This window comes from Talpa occidentalis, unplaced genomic scaffold, assembly GCF_014898055.3.
Source record: "Talpa occidentalis isolate TD23 unplaced genomic scaffold, MPIMG_talOcc4v2.1 talOcc4.6, whole genome shotgun sequence".
In the NCBI taxonomy this organism is placed as follows: domain Eukaryota; kingdom Metazoa; phylum Chordata; class Mammalia; order Eulipotyphla; family Talpidae; genus Talpa; species Talpa occidentalis.
The window spans coordinates 68,218,979-68,242,110 of NW_023604972.1; the positions used below are offsets into that span (position 1 = coordinate 68,218,979).

Sequence of the window (23,132 nt, forward strand, 5' to 3'; positions counted from 1 at the left end):
CTCCAACAAAAACAATACTCACCTTTTGTATTCTCATTTAAAAAGAGAAGAAAATCCAGTTCAAGATGTATCAAAGCAGGGCCTCCCTGGTGGCACAGCGGGTTGAGTGCAGCTGTGAAGCTGTCCGCAGCCTCTGCAGCACCAGCTCCATTCCTGGCGGGCCAGGTTGATTCCCACATGGCAAGCAGACCTCTCCTGTGACGCCTGCTGCTCCCTTCAGCTGCTCCCTTCGGTAGTCTGCCTGTTCTGCTCCCTGCTCTGTCTCTGGTGAATCCTCTCACCCTCCTGTGCATCTGGCCTGTACCCCAGTGCTTTTATAAATAAATCTTTAAAAAAAATCTATCAAAGCAATACAATTTCAATTTAGAAGATTTATTGTTTTAGTTATTTACAAACTTTGCATAGGACATGATTGTATATCAGAATCTTGCATTTCTTTAGAATATGGTATTTGGGGCAGAGAGAAAAAGTTTTTAGAGTTAGAACTTGCCTGTTAACAATCCAGTAAATGGCTTTAAGTTTCTAACACTTCTAAAAGAAAAACAAAACTGAGAGTATACCAGATAATTCCTTAGTTCACTAATTCCATTTTACACCATTAAAAACACTTCCACATTTAAAACCATCATTGATCAACTCCTTGTGAAGACTGTTCATTCTGGAGATTGTTGTGTAAAATCATCTGACCCTAATGAGCAAGGTATTGACATTTAAATACAACCATTTTATGAATGATACTACTTTTGAGTGTACAAATTAAACTACTTCTAGATCACTACTTTTAAGAATTGCTTATTTTTAATTCATATTACTGAAGTCTTGAAAGATGAGAAGATGCTTGAGAAATGATAATAGAGAAATTCCCAGAGCTATCTTGTTTCGCAATGGTGGTGAGAGAACGTATAGTCAGAAGTTTTTTCCCAAATATAAAGGTCATCATTGAGGAAGAAGAGCCTCAGAATACCATCTATGTAATTTGGAATTTCCCTCACCTCTCTTAGGTATCTAATCAATTGTCTCCTACAGCAATTTGCCTTGTAAAAGTGCCTCTCAAATTCCTAATAAAAGAACTCCCTTTATAGAAAGGCTACAACAAAGAAAGCACTAAGGCAGTGTTAAAAAATCCAGGTTGACATCAGCAGCTTCCTTCTCGGCAACAAGAGGAAGTGCCCATGTCAAACACGTAGTTAGTTCTAAGTGTCAATAACCCATGTTTTCATCAAAGGACAAAAAACAAGGGGACACACACACATCCCTTTGTGTGTGTGTGGTTTTCCTTTTTTTTTTTTTTTTTATTTTCTTACATTGTTGTTGATTTTTGTACAGTATTTGGTTTTTCCCTTCAAGTGTAACCCGGGGAATTCTCCCAGCACTGTATCACCCATGAACTGTCACCAGAGTCCCTTCTGTTCTTCCCTTTCCTGTTTTGATCCCTCTCTTTGCCCCTCCCTTGCTGTAGGCCTCAGATCTAAAGTGCTTGCAAGTTTTGGGGTCATTTGTTTCTCTTCAAATCATTAAAGTACTTTTCTAAGTATACTACATATCAGTTTGATCTTCGCTTTCATTCAGCAATTCCTGACACAAAATGCTCAGCTTCTCAAACAACCTAATTTGGTGATGACAATTCAAAAAAAGTCATAGACAAGTAATTAAAGCAAAGAGAATAGGTAAATAATTTATTTGAGTAGATTCTTTAAATCTTTAAGACAAATGAGAGGTGTAATTCCATTTGCAGAAGGGAGTTAGCATTTAAAGTGGAGAATTACTGACTAGTCAGTAATATAACATTTACTTTTTCACACTGAAACATGGAAAACAAGATATGTGTTAAATTGAACTCACTGAAAAGTTTTTTTTATTTATTTAGTGACTAATTTTATAACAAAGCACTTTTTATATAATTTAAAACACACATGTTTTGATTGAAGAGTGATTGTAAATGGATCCAGTTTTCTTCCACCTGTGGTAACAACTCTGTCATTTCTTCTAGGAGTACTGGCTCTGAAGGAAGCACTTTAAGGTGTAACTAGAAAGAAAGAAAAAAAAAAACATGATAGCCAAACATACAAGAAAACAAAAATTTTGTCTATTCTGGATTCAACATCTCTACCAAGGAACCTCAGAAAATATTTTCTGATAATTTTTCTTAAGTGCTGATTTAATGCCAGCTCTCATTTCCCTTTTCTCAATCAATTTTTGTTAGTATGAATTCCTTTGTGGTACTGTGACTTGCATAGTAGAACTGAAATGAAGATGACCACTTTCCTCCACCTAGGGCTGTCCTGATCCAGATTCAGAAGCAAGGTTGTAATTCTAACCTTACTCCTTATTTCTTCTTTCATTGTAACCCACTGGTAATGAACAACAAATGGGCCCTTTGTTGTATTTTCTAAAGATTTAATAAATAAATACACATTCAGGAAGTAAGTTTGGTAAATATGCAAAAGGACACAGAAAAAACTTGATATTTGTTTTGTTAACTCTGTATGCTATTACCTAAATACAATTATATCATGAAATTCTATTCTAGGTATTAGTAGGCTAGAGGGAGAATCATATCTAATATCACTGAAAATCAGTATCAGCTACTTTCAACACATACCACACTATTAAACCATTAAATAAACATGAATAGTACATCAGTCAGTCATAAAAGCAGCTCTGTTATTGCCCAATCACTTCAACCAGGACAAAACTACCGAGAAATACTTTGATTTCATCAGTAGAACAAAACAAAATATGTAAAATCTGACTTTCTCTTCACGATTATAAAAAAACTGCCAAAATGTTACTTCAAAAATTAATAGTTTAGTATTCTGGATCAAATGGATGATACAGGAAAGTCAGAGGATTAAAACAAAATTGCACTGAGTTAAAAATTCACATAGCAATCATATAAGCCACATTTCAATTTCTCTGCAGCTTATGCAGCCAGTGGCTTCCACACTGAAAAGAACATTTCAATCTTTGTAGAAAGCTCTACTAGATAACACTATAATTGGGAGGCAAGCTAGAAAGTACTGTCTTACGTTAGACTTACCTTTAAAAACAATGCAAGGTATGCCTGTGCTAATTCAAAATCACGCTTTTTATCCAACATCATCCCGATCATTTTTAAGAAGCTCTGCATGACTTCTACAGACCCACCACAATCAGGAGACAAGCTTCGCAGCTCTGTTTCAATTCCTGAAGGGCCTAATTCTTTCAGAAGGTTAAAAGCAGTCATATCTGCATTAAGTTTTTAAAAAGAATCCAGTTATTACCTACAATCACTACACTTGGGAAACTCTAGCTGTCATTTCATATCTTAAGCAACATGTATTTAAATTACATAGGAAATTATTTTTGAGGATTCATTTATCCTGCTAAGTAGTAGAACAAACCCCAAATTAAATAAAAATTACTATAAAGAATGAGAGCAATTTTAAAAGCACTAAATATTTTGTATTTTCTGTGATTTAACTTTTTCCTGCTGTTAAAGCTGAAGAAAATCTAATTAATGCCTTCCATTAGATATTTAAAACACACTCATAAATCAGTAAGAAAAAAATCCAAATATAAGAATATAAAGGTGCATACCAAACTATTAACAGTAACTGTAACCATTGGAAATACGATGGGGTGGGGAATTTTTTCTTTTTTTTCTTATTATAAAAGTTATAGAAGTACTACATAATCAGTAAGAAACACTAACAATAGAAATATATAAGAAGGGAAAGAATCCACCATATTCTTACCTACCCTAAAATGACTTCTTTTCCTTAAATCACGCACTACTATAAGAGCATCCTACAAATACATTATCCATATACTTAACCACAATTTTTATATGATGAATTTATATTACAATGGGAATAACTGTGCTTTTGGCTTTCTGAAAAGAAACCTAACAAAAGTCTAAGAAATCTTACTTTCTATCCTCTAGTATATACTAAAAAGTGTTTTTTTCTTTGTGTCCCTCCCCCATAAATATAACAAATTCCTCCTTCTATCGTCCTGCTATTCTTTAGTCATGTACAATGGCCCAATGGCACCATTATTTCACTTTACAAAGAGATACTGGTACAAAAACAAAAGCAATTGGATCAGAAAGCTAGATAAGTTAAGCAGAAGAGTGACTGTGATTTTGTTAACTACTATTTATCATTATTGGCTAGAAACTATTTCATTATTTATAATGAATAATTTATCATTATCCATTTATTGTAATAAATGAAGAATACAGTATAGCTAAAATGTATTTTATTAGCTACAAACTACAAAAAATTTCCTTTTTTATAGAATTTGGGACTATCCAAAATTTCTTGCAAACTCTATTCATAATCAAAAAAGAAAAAAAAAATTCCATACATAAAGTGAAACGTTCTCAATAGATTGTAATATCTCTTCTGAGTATGGAGTCATTCATTTAACATACAAAAGGTAAAGTTACTTCAGAATAAAACCAAAAATTCAGTCCTTTCAATTTTACTACCTTCTTTTAGATACAGAAAAATCTTCCACTACTTCATTTGATTTCTCTTTATATAAAATAAAATAGCGAGAGATACTATGTAATTGATAATTTAACTTACATTCATTATTTACCAATCCTTCTTCAAGTTTCATGCAGAAATCTGATTTTTGAGCCAAAAATCCAATATTTACCACTTTAGACTTAAACAACAAAAAGATACACATTAGTCAAAGAAGACAAAAATGTTTTTTATCAAAAAAGGTTTACTTTATAATTAAAAGCAATCATTAACTTACTATAATCATTAATTTATTATAACCTCTGTAAAACTGGCTATTGGTAAAGAAAGAGGAATACACAACACAAAAATATACCAAATATACTTAGAATGTTCCAATTGGTTTTTACCTGTTGGGGATCACTATTTTGCTCAGGTGCAGCATATCTAGGCACAAGACCAGGAACCGTTGGGATAAAAAATGGTGCTGATTTGGGTACTTTGGGTGGTTCCTTTGGTTTATTCTTTTTCTGATAAAGAAAAAATGAGACAAATATTTCAAGTAAGTAATAACCTTATCGGTTTCTAATATTAAATTTCAAATCAATTTTAAAACAACACCTAAAAGTAAAAAAGGAAGGAAACTTTTTCAGATGAGAATACAAAAATAAAATCTCATCAGACCAATACCACAGATATCCTTAAAGTGGGCTTACCAGTGCAGCCCTCCAGAAACATTAATATTTAGTTGAAGAATTAAGTCAATCTGAACTTTTACACTTTAAATACAACTTTTCTGGGTCTCCCTGGTGGCGCAGCGGTTGAGCGCTGGGTTGCGAAGCTGCCCGCTGCAACGCCGGTTCCATCCCCGGCCCCAGGGCGAGGGTTCCACATGGCGTGCAGACTTCTCCTGCCGCCCGCTGCTCCCCTCAGCAGTGTACTTTGTCAGTCTGCCTGCTCTGCTCTGCTCTCCGCTCTGCCTCTGGTGAATTCTCTCGCCCTCCCGCGCTTCTGACTGTACCCCATGCTTGTATAAATAAAATAAAATCTTTAAAAAAAAAAATACAACTTTTCTTTTCTTTGCAAAATGAGCTAGAAAGCAAAATTAACATAAGTCCTCAACAGTTTTTCAAATTTCTTTTCTCTGAAAGAAATTTGGAGTCAGTAGACTTTGCCATTAGAAGTAAACTAGGGCCTCCCTGGTGGCAAAGGGGCTAAAGTCTCAGCGCTATCAAGCTATCACCAGCCACTGCGGCAGGCGTTCAATCGCAGGCCAGGGAGCTGACCCATATGGCACAGCAGACCTCTTCTGTCTCACCCACTGCTCCTCTCAGCAGTAGATCTCAGTAGATCTGCCTGTTCTGCTCCCTACTGTCTGGTGAATACTCTCACGCCCCTCCTTGCACCTCTGGCCTACACCCCAGTCCTTGTATGCATAAATAAAATAAAATTAATCTTTAAAAAAAAAAGTAAACTAGTGAATTTTTTTTTTTTTGTGAAGCATACTGCATTTTTTTCCTTTGCATTTCTAAGAGAACACTATTGCTATTTTATAAAACATCTTAAGTTTTACTAAAATTTTATCAGGGAAACCTCCACTGGAAGTTTCCTTTTCCATTCTTTAGTAGTTCTATAACCCCACGGAGATTTTATGAAAGAAAGCCAGAATACCTGTGACTTCATGAAGGTACAGCATAAAAGACATTATATGAAAGCAAGATAAACTGCTGCCAACTGCAGCAGTGTAATCATGTCCTTTGGAATAGAAGAAACTATAAAATTTACACTGTCCTTCTAACTCACTGATCTTGAGTTTGAAGGGGAACAGTCACTGAGTTGTAAATAAAAGCATCTGGAGAAGCACCATAGGCCTCTGAAAATTATATATATATAAAATATATAATTCCTTAATGATATAATTCCTTAATGTAAATTCCTTAATGATAAAGAGGCTGTTTTTCCCCCCCCAAAGTTCAGAAACATTATCTAGTACCTAGTACAGGGAAAATACGAAAATTCTAACTTCTTTCATTTAGTAGAAAATTAAAAGACTACAGGTTTTAGCAGACTTCTTTCCTAAAGATCATCCACTCAGGTTTCTATATTAAGATTTGGTGTAGAACAAACTATATTTAGCAAGAGGCAGAGTAGTCCAAAAACTTAGCTCAATTAATTTAAGGGCATTATTCTGATTGTTCCCTTCATACTCATATACTTGTATTTCTTAATGCACTGCTTTTAAAACTATTTTAGAAGTATTCGTTTCAGACCTGACAGGTCAGACAACATGATGGAGATACACTATGCTTTTAGACAGCATATCTTTTTTTTTTTTTAGAGATTTATTTATTTTTATACAAGAACCAGGATACAGGCCAGATGCACGGGAGGGTAAGAGGATTCACCGGAGACAAAGCAGGAAACAGAACAGGCAGACCAAGGAAACACACTGCTGAGGGGAGCAGCAGGAGAGACAGGAGAGGTCTGCCACGCCATTCGGGATTCTCACCAGCTGGCTGGCCGGCTGGGATTGAACCCACGCTGCAGAGGCTGCAGACAGCTTCACAGTGCAGCGCTCAACCATCTAGGGGGCCCCTAGGCAGCATATCTTTATGTTGACATCTAATCTCTCAAAAAGCAAGCAAAAAGAAGTATTTCTATGTTCTGTGAGGAAAATTAATATGTCACCTTCTTTATTCTTAACCAAGACACACATTATCTTTTCTGGTACTAAGTTTAGCTTGAGGAAACCAAAACTTACCTTACTAGAGGAAGGGATAACCTCTGAAATTGTCTAGTCTATTCCTCTCAATTGCTTTTGCTACTCACAAATGGGGATCATGAAACTTGCTTTGAAAACCACTAATTTATGCCATAATCATCCTTTTCTCATGTAAAACTGTAAATTCCTTAATGATAAAGAGGCTACTTAGAACTAGATGACTGGTGAAAGTCATCTAGTTCCCAAATGCCTAAGAATAAAAAAATCCCATATTATGGCAGCAATCCCCCCACCCTGTTTGATAAGCTTAAAAAGTACTTCAATAGACTAGATTTGAAACATCCAATTTCTAACAGTTATGCATTACAAGCTGGACTTTTGCTTTATTTATAGGTCTGCTGAGTGCTTTCAAGGTCTCTATATAAATATAAAACAGTGATAATCACAGTTCAATTAATCACATTCAATTAAATGGTGTTCTTGCTACCCTAGTCATTAATTACGCCTCTTCGTAAGCCCTCTAAGTAGGGGAAGCTACTGCTGCTAAAGAAATGGTTCTGAAATGTATCTTTAGGGGCCAATTCTAAGTGCACTATAATATTACCTTGATAACATCCAGATTAAGAAGGTTTTTCCACCGTGACTCAGGGAGAAGTGATAATGTCACCAACTGCTCGTTGAGTTGTTCTGGGGAATCATACGTCACCATTTCATCATTTTGTTCTATAGTTTCTTCTGATAATTCTACATCTTAAAGAAAAAAAAAATAAGGTAATTAATGAAAATGAGATTTTTATCATAAAAGCAATATATTAATAATTCATTTCAAATCCATTTGTATTTCATAACATGCTCACTCACTACAGTCTTATAAATTCCAGAAATATTTCCTTACCCCCTCCTTTTATACTTATTTTTTCATATACATGACAACTCCCATTCCAAGACCCAAAACAACTCTCTACTGGGATATGACTAGCTATCAATACAAAATCAGTAATATTTTTGTATAAGTTCATGAAATGTTAAAAAGTACTTTAAATGTACTTAACTTTACCTTCAGTAACAATGTTAGGTAAATGATATTACATCCAAAAATTATTTTACTATTTTTGATTACCTTGTGTTTGACAAGTACCAGGTAGTGTTACTACTGAAGGAACATAATCTACAGGAAGTGGCCGCAATGAAACAACTGAATACAGGGAAATGTTGGACCTGACAAATAAAAACATAAGCAATATTTTAATTAAAAAAGCTTTTTCAGAGACTTCAATTAGTAATAATAATGCATAAATCTTGAATTTAACTACAAATTCTAAGCATAAGAAAAGACCTCATAGATAGATAGCATTAATTTGAAAATGCTTTAACTCATGTCACAGATGTTATCACAAGAAAGATGTACATAATAATGAGTCTTTATTTTGTATCATTTGAGAGCAAAGTAGTAGATAATACTTAAGTGAATAAGACTTCTATTAGTTCCATATAGATTATTGTTTTAACAAATGTCAACTTTCGTTCAAATAAATCATAAAAGATGAACTCATTAGATCTTCAGGGTGACTGAATAGTCATAGATTTCCCTTTCTCTAAAATGGTCTCCTAACTGGCCATGTTTCTATTATTTGACCCAGCACGATGGCCTTGGATGATTAAGATACAAATGCCTATCCCAAAGCTGGCTAAACAAACTGTCTCTCCCATCCAATCATGAATCTGGAATGGAAAATAAAAATTGGGAATCTCAGGTTCTAAGTTATATTACTATCAGTATTATATACTTGTGCTGCTCAGGTCCCATAGCTACTATTCTTATTTTGACCAATCCTCATGAATTCTAGGATATACTCATTTTGCTTATTAAGAGCACCAAAAGTTATTTCTCATATATTGAATCTACTTTTTTATCTTAAAAATCCAATTATAAAATTTTATAGTTAGAAAAGGATTAAATTTTTTCTCTACCTCAATAAGAGCTAAAACAATTAAGACATCTGAACTGAGGAAAGACAAAATTTTTTCTAGATCAAGAGGATATGACATTTATTTTGAATGACCACAGATTCTTACAGGCTTATCAGTGGAATTAAAACATCACCATAAATATAAAGGTATAGTCATGAATAATTATGTAATTAGAATGAATCTTAGAAAGCACTATCCTACATTTATGCCTGATTTTATAGAAAAAGTAGGTTGAAGTTGAAAACCGACAGGCCATGATCATAAAGCAGTAAGTAGTGGGGAGATGGCAGGAAAGTCAAGGCCTGGCTATGGACTCCTCTTTTCCTTTCTGAAGCTTTTAAATTCACTTACCCTTTCAGAAAACAAAAGCCAAACAAATAAAAACAAACTATGTGTTTTAGGATATGACTTGGCAAAACTAAATTGGAAAGCAGATGTTGAATCAGTCATAGACTGAATTAACTTTCAGGGTTAACTTTGACATTTCCATTTTATACATTTTTTTTTTTTTTTAAACTTAAATGAAGACAAGCTCTCCTGCCCACCTGTGGGCATTACGCAGGTGCTTCTCTTCATCAACCTTCTCCCTTTGCAAAGCAGCAAAGGCAGCTTTCTACCCAAGACTGCCCACCTGTCACTATGTAGGCCTCTCTTTTGGCAAACCTGTCCCTTTTAGGGGGCAGCTCTTTCTGCCCACTTGTTTCTGTGCAAATGTCCTTTACCTCCCTTTCCTTTTTAAGTGAGCCTGCCCTTTTGAATATTAAAAAAAAAAAAAAGTTAAATGACTATGTCAACAACTATATCTGACAATATTATCTTCTGTCTCTTCTTTACCCAAAACAGAACTGTATGAAAACACTCACCATAGATAAATTCCAAGGTGGTCCACATGGGAAGTGGCTAGAAAGTCTCCAGTTGGGGACATAGTGACATTGAGAGGAGCAGAGTCCAATAAAAAGCTGTCAATAAGGCTATACAAAGACAGAAGGCATTTAAATTCAGAAGGTATTTAAATTCTACCGAAACTGACAGAATTTACAAAATGCATTTTTGCTGAAAGAAAAATGGATAAGACATGCAAAGTATTTGTTTTTTTAATCACTAACATCAGAAAGCAATCACTAATAGCTTTGCCAAACTAATTTACTATGTGAAAATAAATTCTCTTAATGAGAAAGTCCAGAACACTAAAATAGGCCAATTAACTGGAGAAGGCCTTTCAACAACAGAAAGAATACCAGAGGAAATGGGAGAATCTGAAGACATAACACATTTTAAATAAACCTAATCATCATTACTCTGTATTGTTATTCCAATTAAAATAATAAAAGGCTTAGGCATCATAAGGAAGTAGTGAAAAAGAACAATTGTGAATAAAAACAAGAAAATAGTAATGAAGAAAACTGAGTAAATGACCTGTTTTTTCAAATAAGTAACAATGCTATACATAAAACACTCAATTTCAATCTATACAACAAAACCACCAAGTGGCTTATGGAAGCAGTCCCAGAGCTTTAAAATGCTACAGGAACTGAGGAGGATAGGGGGAACACGCACATTCAGATAGAAGATTCCAGGCCATCTCAGAAAACACAAATGTTTGAGATGAGCCTTAACAAATAGACAGGATTTCAAAGCATGCTGACGGTAAAAAGAAAGCATTTCTTGGCTGACAAAGATGTGGCAGGAAGGCAGGGAAAACGGTCTAGCGAAGAGTACGGTTTGGTGCAAAAGCAAAATGCTGTGAACAGGGTCTTAAATAGCAATTTATTGAGATTGTTTTTATCTTTTAATCAGTGAATAGTTGCTGAAGATTTGGGGGCAGATAGTGGTATAATTTTCACTTTCCTAAGAAAATTTTTCATTAGCACACAATTGAAAAGAGGAACAGTGAGGTTATAGTGGTTGTCATCTAAAAAGATCTGGGGCCTCCCTGGTGGCACAAGGAGTTAAGACGCAACCTACGAAGCTGTCCGCAGCCTCTGCAGCACGAGTTCGATCCCCGGCCGACCAGGGAGAACCCACATGGCGCAGCAGATGTCTCCTGACTCAAACGCTGCTCTCCTCAGCAGTATACTTTGGTCATCTGCCTGTGCTGTTTCCCACTCTGTCTCTGGTGAATTCTCTCACCCCCCACACCTCTGGCCTGTACCCCAGCTCTTGTATGATAAATAAATCTTTAAAAAAATAAATAAATAAAAAGATCTGAACTAGGAAGTTGCTGGTAGCAAGAGAAAAAAGGTGGATTTAAAGAGAAGAGAAGAAGGTCTAACATTGACATCCTTCAGGAGAGGCCACAGGCTGGCTAAGAGTGAGAATACTCTCATTAATCTGCCTTTGGGAGGGTATAATGGTTTTAACCATAGCTGATGTGAAAACTATTTCATTCACTGACACCAACACATTATCCATGGGAAAGCACAGAAAAGAACTGAAGTACATTAAATAAAACTATTTTTTTTAAAGATTTATTTATTTATTTATACAAGTACTGGATACAGTCAGAAGCTCGGGAGGGTGAGAGAATTCACCAGAGCCAGAGTGGGGAGCAGAACAGGCAGAAGGACCAAAGTACACTGCTGAGGGGAGCAGCAGGCGGCAGAAGAGGTCTGCGCGCCATGGGACCCTCGCCCGGTGGCCGGGGATCGAACCGGTGCTGCAGAGGTTGCAGGCAACTTTGCAGCCCAGCACTCAACTGCTGCGCCACCAGGGGAGGCCCCACTAATTATTTTTTTTTAAAACTATAATAAAATATGGTAAATTATAACTATTTTTCTGAGAGAAACATTAATAAAATTCCCATTCTAAGGGATTAGTGCTTCAGAGGAAGCACTAATAGGAAGTAGGAAGTAGTCTAAACACTTTAGTCTATCAATTCACCCTCAAAACCCTCACTGGGGCAGTGTTATCCTTCTTGTATCAGAACTCAGAACACATCATATTTAAAAACTTGCTCAGGGTTAAAAGCAACGAGCCAGTACTGTCACCAGAGCAGTCTGCTCTATTAATAACTATAAACTCTAGTAAAGCCACTATGTAAAGGCACAAGAAGCAGCAGGACAGCACATACACACCCAGGGGCTGCCTACACTACTGACTCACAGAACAAGCTCCAAGCAGACTCAGTATAAACAAAGACTCTCCAGTGGAGACAGTAGGGACTTTTCAATGATAAAACATCTATCTCAATTTGTCCATAGAGTATTAAAAATGTAAATCTTAAATAATGAGTGCCAGATAGGAAGGGAAAATTAAAACAAGGAACACTAGAAATAAACTCAGGCTAAAGTAGACTCAGAACAATGACTATTACTGAATTCCCAGTTATGGGAAAAAAGATGAGGAATAACCTGATTTCTGCTCAAACCTTCAAGCAATGGTTTCCATTGGAGAATCAAGAGATCAAGGAATTAGAAAACATTAGCTAAACACTTAAATTACTTGTATAAACTCATTTACTCCAAACCATGAAGAAACACTATCTGAATATATATACACGAAGATTAAACCTAAAACACTCATCTTTGTTTTGATCAATTTCTGTTCATCAAAAGTGTAAGTATGGGAGAAATGAAACTTCCAAACATGTTTAGTAACTGTTAAAACAGAGAATCTACTGCTTGGGCAAATTTACTTTACTTGATACTATAATTGTCAAGTTTATTGTGCAACTTGATTTCCACAGCTGTTGTGTGGGTAGACTAGTCTTCCATTATTTAAAAACATCAAATTGAGGAAGGTGGTTTCCACACATACAGCATATTTTATACTGTCATATTAGTTCATAGAGCATATGTATACAGGCTTAATTCCAGATTAATTACCATACAGCCTCCTGCTAATTCTATAAAATGAAAAGTCACAGGTAAATTATAATTATTTTCTGAGAGAACAGAAATAAAATTCCCATTCTCAGGAATCAGTGTGATAAGCAAAGAGCCCTACACATACAGCTAAACTCTCAGTAAGTCATTTCTGATTATGTTCTTAACAAATGCAGATAGTTTCTAAAAGTTCTATCACCAGAAATGGAATCACCTAGAGAGAAATTTTTAATGAACAGAACAACATGATGCTTTCACAATACAATGTTCTACTATAATTTTTCTCATGTAATATGCCTCAGAAAATAGGAACCAGGAGATGAGAGAATAAAATAAAAAATCCTATTAAACTACTTTATAATCATCTCACTCTCAAAAAGTTCAACCTAGATTTCCAATAGATCAAAAACAACCATAAATAAAAAATGGTGGTGGTTGTAGATGACAAAGATAACTATAGAGATAAAAAATATCAACTGTTTCTCTGAGAATCCTACAAACACAAAACAATACTTAACAATTTAAAAAAAAAAAACAAAAACTTTACAGGAAACAGTTCAGTACCTATGCAATTTGTTTTAAATAGGCACAATTCCAGATGGATGCACCTGTATGTTACCACACCCAATGGTTTATTCAGAGATAGTTTCACTTTCCAGGCTCTGTAATGAGTATATTCATTCCTTAAATATTTAACATGCCATATAAATGATAAAATTGCTTATTGAAGAAGACTGAGGAATCTCCAAATTTTGCTACACTAATTATGTTTAAAAAGGGGGGCATCAAAAAACCTAAATTACTATGGTTAACTCCTCACTTCCTTAATATCTTCTATATCAATAAAATCAATTCAACCTTAGAATATATGACACAATGTGAACAAGGCTGACATCACAACTATTGGGAACTCTACTTCTGTCTCCTATACTTATTTTTGTTTTCTATTTACAAACTATACCACCTTGAGAAAATCACTGTAAAATGGGATTAAATACAGTAATACTATCTATACCTATCAGGAAATGAGAAAAGATGAAAAGTAAAAAATATATAGCATCTCATGATAAATGTTACTTTAGTTGTGATTAGGCAGCAGCAGTTGTGTGATACTACTTTTCAAACTTTCACACTTATTCCACTTAAAATCTTTTTTCTTTTTAAAAGATTGATTTATTTTATACAAGAACCGGGGTACACGCCAGATGTGCAGAAGGGTGAGAGGATTCACCAGAGACAGAGCGGGGAACAGAACAGGCAGACTGATGAAATACACTGCTGAGGGGAGCAGTAGGCAAGACAGGAGAGGTCTGCCGCACCATGTGGGACCCTCGCCAGCCAGCCGGGATCGAACCAGTGCTGCAGAGGGTACAGACAGCTTCATAGCACGGCGCTTGACCGCCTGTGCCACCAGGGGAGGCCCTCCACTTAAAATCTTAACCAGAGAAGTACTAATGTTTTTCTTTGGTAAAATTTTTTTTTTCCAGTGTGTATTTTAGTTTTTTAACAACTCATTTTTAACAAGTGAGTTTTATATGAGTAATTTCTTGCTCTTGCGTTTATCCCGGCTTTAAGCTTTTCCATTCACTTAAAATTGCCTGAGTGTTCACCAAAAAATAAGATACAAGAGTTGAAAATCCATCTGATTTAAATGTTTTGCTTTTTACTAAAATAAGAAACTTAGCAAAAAGGAATAATGCTGAGTCAAAAGTCAGTGTTTTTCAATGCTACTTTCAGATCCTAATTCTTCCATTCTAAAGACAAAACTCACCATATTTTAAAAATATTTTGGCAATTTTGTATTCCTAAGTAGTAATCTCTCTCCCCCATTTAACATGAACTAAAGTACACGTAAGTGGAAAATGAAAAGGGTATTATTCGGTCAACTTTATTATTTGAAGCAACTTTCCTACTGTAAAAGCAATTCAAGCTACAATGTTCACTTTTAGAAAAAGGCAAAGGTCCAAGAAGCAAGGGACTACTAATATTTCTAATGGTGCCCCTAAATTCATTTTTTATTTTTAAATTAATTGCTAACTTTTGTTGAGCTTTTTGAGGTTGAAGTACACAGCCATCACACTTTATTTTATCCACACCCGTGGACAAAAGTCCCTAGTTAAGACAGCTGGACCCAACGACAACACTCTTTGCTGTGCATATTCCAAATCTAGTATGTATGTGGGTAAGTAGGTAGGTGTGCCTCATTCCTATATCACCATTGAAGGGAAATGAATACATCAGGGTTTTTCCTTTCTAAAGGTCAAATGCTTTCAGGTATGAGCTTATCCAATTTCTGAGAAAGAAGAGGAAAAATAATTGAACAAAATTAATTTAGAAATATTTCAGAGAATTAAAAAGTATTATCTTCCTTCTCATTTCTTTCACCTTGCTCTTTCCTGATGGTAAGTTTCTGTTAATTTAGATGCTTTGTTATTATCAAAACATGCATTCTTTCATGCTTTAAGTAATTCTAAGTGAAGTAATTTAAAAATGTATCTATTCCAACATAACTGAACAACAAAGCATGACTGCACTCAGGCACAAGTGGGCCCCACATACGCTCTAGGTCTCCACTGTTCAAATGATTTAATGAATTTAGATATTGTTTTCTCATCAAGTGCTGTTTTAGTAGCTAGTTTCAACAAGGGAAACATTTCTGAACACAGCTTGGTATTACCCAAATCTTAAGACACATTTTTATCACTGTATTTAAAATGTCTTCTTTCAAGATTTATGTTACAGAGAAAATAAAATTTATGCAAAGGAAAGTTAGGTTTTTGATTTTTTAAACTTTTAAAATCCAGTATGAACTAACAATAAAAATTCCTCAAAACGTAAAGTTTAGTCATAAAACCTGAACTCTATTTTGTAGTAGTAAAAAGGCAAAAGAGCCTTCTTAAGATTTATGCAACACAGTTCTATATTTCCCTTTGGCAATAAATGAAAACCTAGTAAAGACTGCATTTTCCTCACTATTATTTTTTATGGTACTGCTCTCTGCTGTTTTAAAGAGATGGAAAACATTACAAGGTTAAAACAGAATTAGGTTAAAAAAATTCACAAATAGATCCATTTACAAAAATCACATAAACTATTAACTACAGGTAAAACTCACATGTAAAGACAGTGACTAAGAAATCCTCTATCATCTAAGGATTTTAAAATAAACTCACCAGCCAGATGGGAGATCCCAAGTTCTAATGGAGCAATCCATTGACGCACTTATTAACCAACGACCATCAGGACTGAAAGCCTTTAAGTTAAAAAAAAAAAAAAATTATATATATTTATATGCATATATTTAACAGCTTAAAGAATGCCCAAAACAGACAATGCAGGCTTAATGAAAAAAATAAATTCAACTGAATAAATTTTTGATTACCTAATTTTACATTAAAAAATACCATTTCTGAGGGGGCGGAGCAACATGGCGGCGAGGAGACGCTGTGAGTAAGATCTCCCATTAAAAAAAGTGAATAGGGAGGAAAAGCGGCAGGTCCCAGTGAGAACTGGGCCACGGAAGATAAACGGGTGACGCCAGCGAACTGCCCGAAGAAGAAACTGGCCATAAAAGAGGACTAGAAGGGAGGGAAGCGCAGAACCCTGCTCCCCTCCCCCGCCCACAGAGGCGGCACTCTCTGACCCCTCAGAGAGGAGGAAACAACAAACCAAAACGGCCCACAAGAACAAACGAGGCAGCAAGCGGGACTGGGAGCGGAAAGGAACTATTGCAGCCACCACACCCCGTGAACGGGAGCTGAGGCGAACCCTGCAGGATCCGCCGCGGCGGTGAGCGAACGGCTCCGGGCGCCATTAGAGAAGAACAAAGACCCCGGGAGACTCGCACACAGCCCGGGCTGCTGGTAAGCTGGTGCGGAAACGCGGAGTGCTCGGCGCACTTGAAAAGCAAGTGCAGACCTGGATCGCGGCTGCCCAGGTCCCCGCGCCTGCGACCTAGGCTTGCGGGGAGACTACCTAGGCTTGCGGGGAGACACGCGGAGGTCCTCACTGAGGTGAAGGTCCCTCCCTGAGTAAGCAGGATCCAGGCGCCCAGGCACGGGAGCGGTGCAAAAGGCGCCATTCCAGCGCCACTGAACTGGGCTACAGCCCGCGTCCTGGAACTGAGGGCTTTGAACTGAGACCCGGGGCACGAAAATTCGGGGCGTGGTTTCTCCACGATGGTGGGGCACAAGGCAGACACAGCACCCCAAAGCTGTTGAGGTGTACCCTACCATTCCCGCTCTGTTCTCTGTCCCACGGGGGGGGGAGGCGAAAAACAGCCCCCCAAGGACAATAGGAGAGATCTCTGGCGCCACCTAGCGACCAGGAAAAAAAAAGTCACTAACACCCTATAAAACAGGACATTTCTTAAGACTGCTTGAAAAGGGCAGAAGGTTTCTGGAGGACCCAGTGGCCAGCCGGGAAGTTATTCCACGCCAGGCCCCTTCCGACCAGCAGTCTGAGCCCACAGAGGGAGCAGGCACCCACGTCCGGGGCAGACCGGGTGCGCAGAAGAGTGTGCCTGAAACCGGAGGCGCAGGGACTGCATCCCGCTTCGCCATTTGAGAACAGGGACATTTCTTCAGTAAAAACTGCCTAAAACCAGCAGAAAGCTCCCCCAGAAGACAGAGATGGCTCCTGGAAGAGCCAGAGGGGAGCGGAGAAGTTCACCCAAGATGTCAGTCAGTCCGAGCAACACAGTGTCCCAACGCATACGACAAATTAGAAAACAGACAGTAGGGAGTAGAAGAACCACACGCAACCTAAAAACTCCTCAGGAAAGAAGCACACCACAAAAAGAAAACCACTCCCCAGATTGCAACGACAGCAACTTGGAAGAACTTCTGAGCCTTCCAGAAAGAGAATTTAAAATTGCCATGATTAAAAAGTGATAGATCAGAAGAAGGAAATTGAGTCCCTAAAGAGGGAAGTAAGAGAAATGCAGGAGATCAAAGAATTAATGGAGGAACTAAAGAACTCTGGGAAAAGCAATGAAAGCAGAATAGATGAAATGGAAGAACGAATAAGTAATCTTGAAGACACAGAAATAAAAAGAACCAAAACAGAAAAGGAAAGAGAAGTACGAAGGAAAAAGAATGAAGAAAGACTTCGGGAACTATCTGACTCCATGAGGAAAGGAAATATAAGAGTTATAGGAATTCCAGAAGGAGAGGAGAGAGATGTAGGAACAGAGAAAATATTCATGGATATAATTGAAGAGAACTTCCCAAATGAGAAGAAGGAGCTGAAAATTGATATACAAGAAGCAAGAAGAACACCAAACTTCCACGACGAAAGGAAAAACACAGCAAGACACATAATAGTAAAGCTCCCAAGAATCCAGGACAAGGAAAAAATAATGAAGCTGACAAGAGGGAAGAAACAGATAACATTCAAAGGAAAACCAATCAGGCTGACATCAGACTTCTCTGAAGAAACACTACGGGCAAGGAGAGAGTGGAGGGACATAGTCAACAGACTCCAAGAAAACAGATGCCAACCAAGAATACTCTATCCCGCAAAGCTCTCTTTCCTCCATGAAGAAAGAATATGGACCTTCCCAGACAAAGAGAAACTCCGGAATTTCATTGCGACTAAACCCCCACTCCAAAAAATACTACAAGGAATCCTAAAGCCAGAACCTCAGAGGGACGAATAACAACGAAAGAAGACCAAAAAAAAAAAAAAAAGTTATTAAAAGAATAAATAAATAAAATCAAAGGAAAGACAAACATAATGGCAAATACAGATGCTAACATATCAATATTAACTCTAAATGTAAATGGACTAAACTCTTCAATAAAAAGACACAGAGTTGCAGCCTGGATTAAGAAACAAAACCCAACCTTTTGCTGTCTCCAGGAAACACATTTAGCTACAAAAGATAAAAATAGGCTCAAAGTCAAAGGATGGAAAACAATCCTACAAGCAAATGGGCCAAAAAAGAAAGCAGGAACAGCTATACTTATATCAGATAAAACAGACTTCAAACTCAAAAAAATAAAAAGAGACCCCAATGGTCACTACATTATGATTAAGGGGACAATACTTCAAGAAGAAATAACACTCATTAACATATACTCACCAAACAAAAGAGCACCAAAATATATCAGACAACTGTTGTCCTCTCTGAAAACAGACATCAGAGAAAACACATATGTAGTGGGAGACTTCAACACACCACTATCAACAATGGATAGATCAACAAGACAAAAAATAAGTAAAGAAACTAAAGCTCTAAATAAGGACCTAGAGCATTTGGGCTTAACAGACATCTATAGAACACTAAACCCAAAAAAAACGGAGTACACATTTTTCTCAAGCGCACACGGATCATTCTCCAGGATCGATCACATACTGGGGCACAAGACAAACATCAACAGATACACCAAGATTGAAATCATACCAACCATCTTTTCTGACCACGAAGGCATCAAACTAGAAATAAATCATAAAAAGAAGGCAAGGAACTATCCTACCTCATGGAGATTAAAAGCCACACTACTGGAAGACCACTGGACTAACGAGGAGATCAAAGAAGAAATTAAAAAATTCTTTGAATTGAATGACAAGGAGGACACCAATATCCTAAATGTATGGGATGCAGCAAAAGCAGTAATAAGAGGAAAATATATAGCAATAGAAGCTCACATCAAAAAACAAGAAAGAACTCAAAGAAACAACCTAATCTCGAAGCTCAAAGATCTAGAAAAAGAACAACAAAAAAACCCCAGAACCAGTAGAAGAAAAGAAATAATAAAAACCAAAGCAGAAATAAATGAAATTGAAACTAAAAAAACAATCCAAAAGATCAATGAAACCAAGAGCTGGTTCTTTGAAAAAATAAATAAAATAGACAAACCCCTAGCCAGGCTCACAAAGGAAAAAAGGGAGAAAGCACAAATACACAGAATCATAAATGAAAGAGGAGAAATCACAACGGACACAGCAGAAATCAAAAGAATAATCAGTAACTACTATGAACAGTTATATGGAAACAAGTTCAACAATCTAGAGGAGATGGACAAATTCCTACAACTCTACAATCACCCAAAGCTAGATAAAGAAGAAATAGAACACCTAAACAGACCAATTACAAGCAGCGAAATTGAAATGGTAATTGAAAACCTCCCCAAAAACAAAAGCCCAGGACCTGATGGATTTACAAATGAATTCTACCAAACATTCAGAGACGAATTAGTGCCTATCCTTCACAAACTCTTCCAAAAAATTGAGAAGGAAGGGACAATACCAAACACGTTCTATGAAGCCAATATTACACTAATACCAAAACCGAATAAGGACAACACAAAAAAGGAAAACTATAGGCCAATCTCCCTAATGAACACTGATGCAAAAATCCTCAATAAAATTTTAGCTATCAGAATCCAACAATGTATCCATAAGATAATTCACCACGACCAAGTTGGATTCATTCCAGGGGCACAAGGATGGTTTAACATCCGAAAATCAATCAACGTTATCCAACACATCAACAAAAAGAAATATAAAAACCATATGATAATATCAATAGATGCTGAGAAAGCTTTCGACAAAGTGCAACACCCATTCATGATAAAAGCCCTTGAAATTCTTGGGATACAAGGAACATACCTCAACATCATAAAGGCCATCTATGACAAGCCAACAGCCAGTATCATTCTCAATGGTGAAAAGCTGAAAGCAATTCCATTAAGATCTGGAACAAGACAAGGATGTCCACTCTCACCACTGCTTTTCAATATAATACTGGAAGTCCTAGCCAGAGCAATAAGACAAGAGAAAGACATCCAAGGAATCCAAATAGGAAAAGAAGAAGTCAAACTATCACTATTTGCAGATGATATGATAATATACATAGAGAACCCCAAAATCTCCACAGAAAAACTAATTCAACTCATCAATCAATTCAGTAAAGTGGCAGGATACAAAATCAACACGCAAAAGTCAGTGGCCTTCCTATACACAAACAATAAATCTGAAGAAGAAGAAATCAAAAAAACCACCCCTTTTATTATCGAAACAAAAAAAATCAAATATTTGGGAATAAATCTAACAAAAGAGGTAAAGGACCTATACAAAGAAAACTATAAAACACTGTTAAAAGAAATAGAAGAAGACACAAAGAAATGGAAAGACATCCCCTGCTCATGGATTGGAAGAATAAACATTATTAAAATGGCCATCCTACCAAAAGCAATATACAGATTCAATGCTATTCCAATCAAAATCTCAATGGCATTCTTCAAAGAAATAGAACAATTATTGATGAAATTCATATGGAATCACCAAAAACCCCGAATAGCCAAAGCTCTACTGAAAAAAAAAGAAGGAAATGGAGGCATCACACTCCCAGACTTCAAACTATACTACAAAGCCATAATCATCAAAACTGCATGGTATTGGAACAAGAACAGACATACAGACCAATGGAATCGAATAGAAAATCCAGAAATAAACCCACAGATTTATGGTCAACTAATCTTTGACAAAGGAGCAAAGACTATGCATTGGAGCAAAGAAAGTTTGTTCAATAAATGGTGCTGGGAAAACTGGGTCGCTACATGCAAAAGAATGAAGCTTGACCACTACCTCACACCATACACAAAAATCAACTCAAAATGGATTAAAGAACTAGACATAAGACCTGAAACCATAAAATACATAGAAGGAAATATAGGCGAAACACTACGGGATTTGCACATCAAAGACATCTTTACAGACACATCACCCAAAGCAGTGATAGTGAAGAGAAAGATAAACAGCTGGGACTACATCAAATTAAAGAGCTTCTGCACAGCAAAAGAGACAATAACAAAAACAAAGAGAAACCCCACCAACTGGGAGAACATTTTTGCACACAACACTAATGATAAAGGACTGATCACAAAAATCTGCAAAGAGCTGATGAGACTCAGCAACAACAAAGAAAATAATCCAGTCAAAAAATGGGCAGAAGAGCTAAAAAGAAACTTCTCTGAAGAGGAAATGCAAATGGCCAACAGACATATGAAAAAATGTTCAACATCACTTGTAATCAGGGAAATGCAAATCAAAACTACCATGAGATACCATCTCACACCAGTGAGAATGGCACATATTAAAAAAACTAGCAACAACAAATGTTGGCGAGGATGTGGAGAAAAAGGAACTCTTGTGCACTGTTGGTGGGAGTGCAAACTGGTCCAACCACTATGGAGAGCTGTGTGGAGATTTCTGGACCTACTAAACATAGAGCTTCCATATGATCCAGCAATTCCACTCCTAGGTATTTACCCAAAGGACACAGAAACATCAATTCCAAAGAGCACCTGCACTCCTAGGTTTATAGCAGCACTGTTTACAATAGCTAAGCTTTGGAAACAACCCAAATGCCCAAAAATAGATGACTGGATCAAGAAGATGTGGTACATATATACCATGGAATATTACTCAGCATTCAAAAAAGATAAACACATGCAATTTGCAGCAACATGGATGGCACTGGAAGGGATCATGCTCAGCGAAATAAGCCAAAAAGAAAAAGAAAAATACCGGATGGTCTCACTCATAGCAGGAATCTAGAAAACTTAAATAAGGGACCAGGAAAATGAATATAAGAAAGTGAAAATCAAAATCAACAAAAAAACTATGAACCAGAGACACTTTTTGGGGGTGGGGGGCGGGAGGGGAAGGATTGGGGTCAGAATGGGGCGTTTGCAATTGTATGGGGGAATATAAAAATAAAATTTAATATTTAAAAAAAAAAAAAAAAAAATAAAAATACCATTTCTTATATAACACTGATTTGTACACAAATAAGGATTAGCCTCTTACATAAAAAAAAAAAACTTAATAGTATCACCCAATTTTTACTCCCTAATCTATTATTTATGTCTAACAAACTGTGTTTGACCACAAATCATTTTTTTAGTGCATTTTTAAAAAATATTTATTTATTTATTTATACAAGCACTGGGCACAGTCAGATGCACGGGAGGATGAGAGAATTCACCAGAGCCAGAGTGGGGAAGAGAACAGGCAGACTGATGAAATACACTGCTGAGGGGAGCAGCGGCCACTGCAAGAGAGGTCTGCACGCCATGTGGGACCCCTGCTGGCGGCCAGGGATAGAACGGGTGCTACAGAGGCTGCAGGCAGCTTCGCAGCCCAGCGCTCAAC

At 36.7% G+C, this 23,132-nt stretch overlaps 1 protein-coding gene across 1 annotated transcript in view; it reads right to left on the reverse strand.

The window, feature by feature from the left end:
* Positions 1-380: 380 nt before the first annotated feature.
* Positions 381-23,132, reverse strand: part of WDR36 (WD repeat domain 36) — a 49,523-nt gene continuing 26,771 nt past the window's right edge. Inside the window, exons 16-23 of the mRNA XM_037529335.2 lie at positions 16,145-16,224; positions 10,011-10,118; positions 8,297-8,394; positions 7,781-7,926; positions 4,865-4,984; positions 4,575-4,656; positions 3,041-3,228; positions 381-2,026 (exon numbers count right to left, since the gene is read on the reverse strand). Of these exons, the coding sequence (XP_037385232.2) occupies positions 1,877-2,026; positions 3,041-3,228; positions 4,575-4,656; positions 4,865-4,984; positions 7,781-7,926; positions 8,297-8,394; positions 10,011-10,118; positions 16,145-16,224 (972 nt within the window). The 3' untranslated portion in view covers positions 381-1,876. The remainder of the gene's footprint in view (positions 2,027-3,040; positions 3,229-4,574; positions 4,657-4,864; positions 4,985-7,780; positions 7,927-8,296; positions 8,395-10,010; positions 10,119-16,144; positions 16,225-23,132) is intronic.